We start from the raw sequence: 7,162 nt of genomic DNA on the forward strand, positions 1-7,162 counted from the left end.
GTTTTCACCAAGTGATGGACTGTAGAGTAAGTGACACTTTTCTATTTATGATTCCTTCCGACGTAAAGATAGTGACTAGCAATCATGGTTTTCTACACATGTATGCACAAGGTTGGAGAATTAATGCAAGGTAATTAATTTTAAGTGCACTGCTAGTGGGAGATTTACTTTGCCGACCACCATGGCTCGATCCATCCACCATCTCCCATAGCTTTAACGGACAGCTATAACCGAATAAACAGTAACTACATTACTAGGTTTCTGACTTTCGAAAAAAAGATTAACTTCTTAAAGTTGGACATCATTTACTTCCACATGTCTCCTTGTAAGAACCAAGTGAATGTACTTTTTTGTACCACAATGAGTAGAGATTATAAGTGGCAAAAAAGAATAATCGAGTACTTTCATTTCATAATTCATATCTATAATTTGAAGTGTCTGTCATTGTTATTTTGGTTAAAACTTATATATGGAAAACACTTGTATATAGTTTTCAATGATTTTTGTGGTTGGACTCCTTGAGACCAGATGTCAAGATGTCTATTGACAAGTTTTAGACGGGGTGTAGGTGAAAAATACACACGAAAATGATGAAGAACTTTATGAACTATGAAGTAAAGTCTAAACTTTGAGCCGTTAAAATAATAATAATAATAATAATAATAATAATAATAATAATAATAATAATAATAATAATAATAATAATAATAATAATAATAATAATAATAATAATAATAATAAACGAGATATGTCACCCGGGCGTTGCCCCGGGAGACATGACGTTTGTGGATATCTTTCTTTTTAAGAAAATTATCTAAATTTATTAAGATAATTGTATTAGGAGAAATGACGAAATATGATACAGAAAAGACGCTTTTATAAGAATGACAAAATGTGTTACGATCATAATACAAATAATAATAATAATAATAATAATAATAATAATAATAATAATAATAATAATAATAATAATAATAATAATAATAGAAAAAATATGGTGTTGATATGTTAATTTTTTTTCTACCATTTTCTAACCAAAATATTATATGTTCCCTTAAAAAGCTTGCGTGGAAATAAAAAAAGGTTTAATAGGTGCCTACAATTTAAAATGGAATCCTTAATACAAAATGCAAGAAATCAAAGTTTTTGGTGTAAATGTATTTTAAAGAAATAAAATTAAAAAATTTACAAAAATAATAAATGTATTTTTTTTTTGTAAAGTTAGTTTCAATTCATACATGCTGGAGGCAATTTTAACCAGCGATTTACTGGACCTCCAACCCCCTTCTCATGGAAAATGCTTTGAGATGAGAAACCTAATACTCGAACCCGAGATCTTAGGGAAAACTCACATCTGGAGCTCACATAATGGATTTAGAAGATATCCTGACCAACCCACCTAAGTGGAGTTGTTTTAAAAAAAATGAAAGTTAAAAGTAAAACAATTAGAAAACAATGGACATATTGGGCCTAAAAAAGAATTTAAAAAAGTTACTATTCTTTGCACAAATCCTAATACTTTGTTTTTAATACTAGCATGGTACCCGCGCAATGCGGCGATGCTTATGGTAGCAGCGGTGTGGTGGTGGGGACGACTGTTAGTGGTAGATGCGGTGTCGAGTAGTGTAGATAATTGATGTAAAAGGTTAATAAAGATATTTTAGATAAATGACTGATATTGTAATTTAATCATTAATCATATTTTAAATAATTCCTTCATAACTTTTAAAGAGGGTTTTTTTTTATTTATTTATTAAATAGTATAAAAGTATAGATTAGGTGTATAGGGAAATTAGGATTAAGAAATAAGGATATTTTGGGTATAAAAAAGTACTGAATTTCCTAAAATAGAAGAAGTCAATAATCAATATGCTTTATAGGGATCATAAATATCTATTAATATAAGCCTAAACTTTGATCCCTAGTTGTGATCTATGATGCACCGAAACTTCATACAGGTAGACGTACGCGTTTCGGAAACTCCATGAGAACAGAAACTCGTACGAAACGTTTCCTTGAAGTTTCCATATATACCGAAACGTTTATGTGAAACTTCATTACTGAATCTAATTAATATTAGGGTTTTAATGAGCTTTAGCTATTCCAAAAACGACTGTCATCTTGCAACTAAGCATACCCCAAACACAAAACAACTACATTTTACAATTGAGATTACCATTAGGCTTTTTTTATTCCAAAAGTGATTATTAAAAAATTAATCTGTGATCACCGGCCACCGTCAAGCATATGTTATAAAATTATATGTATATAATTATACATAATATCTCAAGTCTCAAGTATTTCTCTATATAAAATCAATATATATATATTTTTTATATTGCCGTATCTTTGCCGTACCCGTATCTTATATTTTTTAGTTTTGACATTTCCCGTTTCCGTATCGTTCCCGTGCCCTTTTGTCGTATCCGTTTCGGTGCTACGTTGTGATACCCGGCTTTATCGAACTTTTTAATAAGCCCTAAAAACAACTAAGCCCATTTGGAGTTAACTTAATTCGTATCAAATAAAACCCATTAAACTCATTAAGCCCATGAGCATAAATCAGGCTGGACACACATCATTATTTCAGAAGAGATATCAAGTCTCAAAAGAAATCACTTGGTGCCATAGGCTAGGGCCTAGTTTTATATGGGCCCTTCAATTTCATATATTTCCTATGCCCATTTAACCCAACAAGAAAATGTTTTCGGATTTCTTCTTTCTAAGTTGTCTGGAAAAGAAAATGATATATCTTTCATAAAAATTAGCTTAATAATTCTCTTAATAATTTTAAAATATGACATGTGTTATTCATTTATTCTCTATCCTAATTTTAATGATTTATATACATGTCATGATCAAATTTCTATGAGGATAATTAGGCTATTATTTTAGGAGGATTTATCATTTCCCGAAAAAAAAATATGATATATTGTCCTAAAAGTTAGCCTAATAATCTTTCTAATAATCTTAATCTTTGTTTTGCCTTTTTATTCAATTTATAATCTTTGTTTTAATGTCTGAACCAATCAAAGAATAGAATAGAATGTTTATTTATTTTGACCCATGGAATGAAATTTCTTCCTTTTACCCTTAAAGAACGAAAATTTCATCAAATTAAAGAATATTTACATTCTAACCAAATGAGATTTATTCACTTTTAAACAACTAAACATATTGAAAAATAAAAACATTATCTCTATCCCTACTTAAAAATTTTAAGACTTTAAGGTAAGACACAATCTGAATCATTCATCCCCAATATGATAAATTAAGACAAATAATTTCCATCTTATACAAAGGGAAAATTGGTTATTTGATACAAACTTATATGACATAAGATTTGTTTGCATATGAGTTTGTTGGGTGTACGGGAAAAAGAGGTCGGTACCACTAAAGAAGTTAAAATGTTAACATGTGAAATTTGGACACAAAAATTACAGTGTCTATTAGAGGTGGGTATCACTAAATTTCTAATTTTCTTTCTTAACGGTTTTCTTAATAGTTTATTTTTTGGAAAATGACTAATCCTCCAAACAAAATAAACTAAAAATCCTCCTAACAATCTAAGAGAATGACATGTGGTATCCACTAATTCTCTTTCTTAATCTTGCCCCCTGATTTTTTTACATGTCATAATCCAATAGTTAGGAGGATTTTTAGGCTATTTTGTTAAGAGGATTAATTATTTCCCTTATTTTTTATTAAATGTAAAACATGTGTGGTTTTTTTTTATTGAATGTAACACTTCTGTATAAATCCTTCATATATCTTAATCAATATATTATTAACAAACGTCACAATTAATATTTAACCATGTGATAGTTCACCTATGCTAGTTAGTAGTTACATTAATTTCCATCGACATCTATAAATCGAACGGGATAGTTATTTTCTCTTTGTTTTATATGTACTTTAAATTAAAATAACTCTTTTTGTCGTGTAGGATAATAATTACGAGTAGTTTAATACACGTAATAATTTCCAAACACACCCACTCTTTTTTGTCCAAACTCTCACATTCATTCAATCCCAGTCTCACCCTCAATTCTGAGGCCCAAAAAATTTCACTCCATCTTCCAAACTTGACTTTCTTCATCAATGGTTGCCATGTTATACTCTTCTTCTTCTTCAACAACACATCTTCCATCCCTCTCACCTTCATCCAAAACCCACCTCACAATCCACTCTTTTCTCATTCTAAAGCCCAAAGCTCACACCTTTTTGGCCTCAATCAAAGCTTCTGAAAATGGGTCAGGAAGTATAGCCATTGCTGTTGAAAATGAGAAGAAAGTTTCTGACCCGGTTGAGGGAAACGGGGCTCCACCTCTTGAAGAGGAAATGGTTGTGAAATTTGAAGATCCGAAATGGGTTTCAGGGACTTGGGATTTGAAGCAGTTTCAGAAAGGTGGAGTTACTGATTGGGATGCTGTTATTGATTCTGGTTTGACTTTTCACTCTAAAGTTCAATTCTTTTTTTTTTTTTTTTTTAATAACATTCCTGGCCTGCTGACATGCAGTATAATGTTTTATTGGATTGATTTTTTTTAATTTTTTATTTTGTGGTTTGCTATGTGTATTTGTGATTCTATGGAATGTGGTAGTTTGTCACTTGAACAATTTCTTTGATCCTAGTTTCAAGTTATTATATATTGAAATATAAGGAATAAACTTAACATAAGACACAAAATTTGACAATGTGAGTATTGAAAATGCTTGCTTTCAAAAAATTTGCCAAGAAAAGGTAGTGTAACATTAATATTATAGACCAAAATGGAGAATGTGGGGTATGTAAAGTTGCAATTTTTTGGCCTGGATTCCCCAAATGTAAGAAGTTCGATTTCATAATCGTTTAGCAAGGAAATTTGTAGTACCCAGTGTAGTCATTCTTTTGGTAATCTTGAGACAAATGACACACTTGATGAAATTATGTTTAAGTTCTACATTGAGTTCTAATAGCTTATGAATTGTTTCCATTATTGTATTTGGGACATTTTGGTTCCAAGAAATTATCAAAATGTAACTGTTGGCAAAGGTTCATTTTTCGCTAGATTAAATTGGATAGTTTTTTACTGAAAAATGTGGGATTAAATCACCAATCATCACTTGTAAGGAATCCTTTTAGCCATTTTTGGGCTACTTAGCTGTGATGAAGATGATAAGATGAAGACTTATATGTTTCTGTTTTTGCGAACATGTACTATTGGAATAGTTAATCTTATTGATGTTATTAACCTCTTACAGAGGTTAAAAGGAGGAAATGGCTCGAAGACAACCCGGAATCATCCAATAACGACTTCCCTGTAGTATTTGACACCTCGATTATTCCCTGGTGGGCATGGATGAAGAGATTTCATCTTCCTGAAGCAGAACGACTTAATGGTCTGCCCTTCATCTTTTTGTATTAGGAACTGAAAATGAGAGAAACTAAATAAGCGGCAAAATGGGTGGGTTGGTTCATTGGTCAAGACAGGATAAGGTCAAAATGAGTATAATATATAGCAGAAAGATAATTTCGGGTTCAGACATAACACTTTCTTATCAGAAGTTGGTCACTTCTTGTTATAAATAAGTCGGTAAGTATATTTTTCAATGATAACCCGAGTTTTGAATATAATAACTTCAGAGGTCTTGCACATTAGACGCCTTTTGACTTGTTTGACCCGATAAAGATATAACGAAACCCAAATCAAACCGTTCATAAGTAACGCCCCAAAATTGGTACCCCCACCTCCTATTGTTGAGCTTTTGTTCATGTTTCTGCAGGCCGAGCTGCAATGGTCGGGTTCTTCATGGCTTACTTTGTTGATAGTTTGACCGGGGTTGGTCTAGTTGACCAAATGGGAAATTTCGTCTGCAAAACACTTCTATTCGTAGCAGTAGCTGGTGTTTTGCTTATTAGGAAAAACGAAGATTTGGATAATCTGAAAAAACTGCTTGACGAGACTACTTATTATGACAAACAATGGCAAGCAACTTGGCAAGACGAGAAGAAAGACTAATCAGTTTACCATCGAAGTCTTTTGCTTTCTAGAAAGTAGTCAAAGTTGCACTTCAAGAATCAAGTTTCCTACTTGTTAACTTAAATTTAAATTGTACCCTTGTTTTGAATTTTTGATAGTATTATTTAATGTTGTGATTTGTTAGTTTGTTTATTTGAATCCGAAACACATTTTAAGCTCTATTAATTAGTACTAGTAAACCAAATACAAAAGCTATGAAAGGGGATTCTTTCTTTTACCATTGCCTACATTCCAAATCTTATATTTGCTTTTCTACACTGACTAAATTTCAAACTCTTCAGTGTTTGAAACTCTTGAAATTTGATGAAGAGATTGGATAACCCTGGATCTTAAGTTCATGAACAGTTGGGAGAATAATTTGTATATTATTGTGCAGCTTTGCAATGCATAAACAGTTTGGAGCTGTTGAAATGTAGTTGAATAACATGGGTCACTTGAATTTGTGGGGCAGTTTATTAGACTAATTCTTGAAACAGTTTAAATGCAAGTTATACAAGTTATTATTAAACACTTCTTGCTCAGAAGGGGTTAGAATAATTTATGTCAAGATTTTTGGTTGTTGAAGCTATAATGCACTTGTGTACACTTCATTGAATACTTTCTGTATCATGTACGACAAGCTTTGCTCAATGCACTGTTTCAGTTGGTGCTATACAATATAGTACAAACTTAATGGCATGTTTATTTTTGCCAGTAGCTATGAACAAACACATGCTAACTCACGAGCCATGTTTTGAAAACCGCGGATTCATATATTTTATCCGTCGGACCAAGATTTTGAGAAAAAATTATTTATATAATATAATGCATATATTGGTGTGTATGACAAAAAGATGTTGTATAAGGATCATCTCCCTAAAATAAAACTAAATTTTAACACCTGAAAGACAATTTTAAACAAATTATAGCATTAAAAAATTAAATACATTAAATATCAAAACCTCATTCTTAACCAAAATCTCACATTCTTAACCCAAATGGTAAAATTTTAATTGTAAAAAAAGTTAATTTATACTGTATTAAATAATACCATTTAGTAGATCTGTTCCGCCCAAAATGGTAATGGGCTTGGGTTATGAACTTAACAATTTGGGAGGAAATCAACTGGAGTTACTTCTAACTTAAGGGGTCAAGTTACA

General features: G+C 31.2%; 1 protein-coding gene across 1 annotated transcript; it reads left to right on the plus strand.

Moving 5' to 3' along the window:
- Window positions 1-3,995: 3,995 nt before the first annotated feature.
- LOC122603070 (light-harvesting complex-like protein 3 isotype 2, chloroplastic) lies at window positions 3,996-6,155 on the plus strand. The gene is made up of 3 exons (XM_043775685.1): window positions 3,996-4,444; window positions 5,245-5,382; window positions 5,767-6,155. Exons 1-3 carry the CDS (start codon window positions 4,102-4,104, stop codon window positions 6,000-6,002), a joined length of 717 nt encoding a protein of 238 aa, XP_043631620.1. The 5' UTR covers window positions 3,996-4,101; the 3' UTR covers window positions 6,003-6,155.
- The last annotated feature ends 1,007 nt before the right edge of the window (window positions 6,156-7,162 follow it).

This window comes from Erigeron canadensis, chromosome 1, assembly GCF_010389155.1.
Source record: "Erigeron canadensis isolate Cc75 chromosome 1, C_canadensis_v1, whole genome shotgun sequence".
Lineage (NCBI taxonomy): Eukaryota > Viridiplantae > Streptophyta > Magnoliopsida > Asterales > Asteraceae > Erigeron > Erigeron canadensis.

Coding starts and splice junctions, on each gene's coding strand:
- LOC122603070 (XM_043775685.1), top strand. CDS start 4,102: ATGGTTGCCATGTTATACTCTTCTTCTTCTTCAACAACACATCTTCCA. Junction 4,445..5,244: donor GGATGCTGTTATTGATTCTG/GTTTGACTTTTC, acceptor AACCTCTTACAG/AGGTTAAAAGGAGGAAATGG. Junction 5,383..5,766: donor TGAAGCAGAACGACTTAATG/GTCTGCCCTTCA, acceptor ATGTTTCTGCAG/GCCGAGCTGCAATGGTCGGG.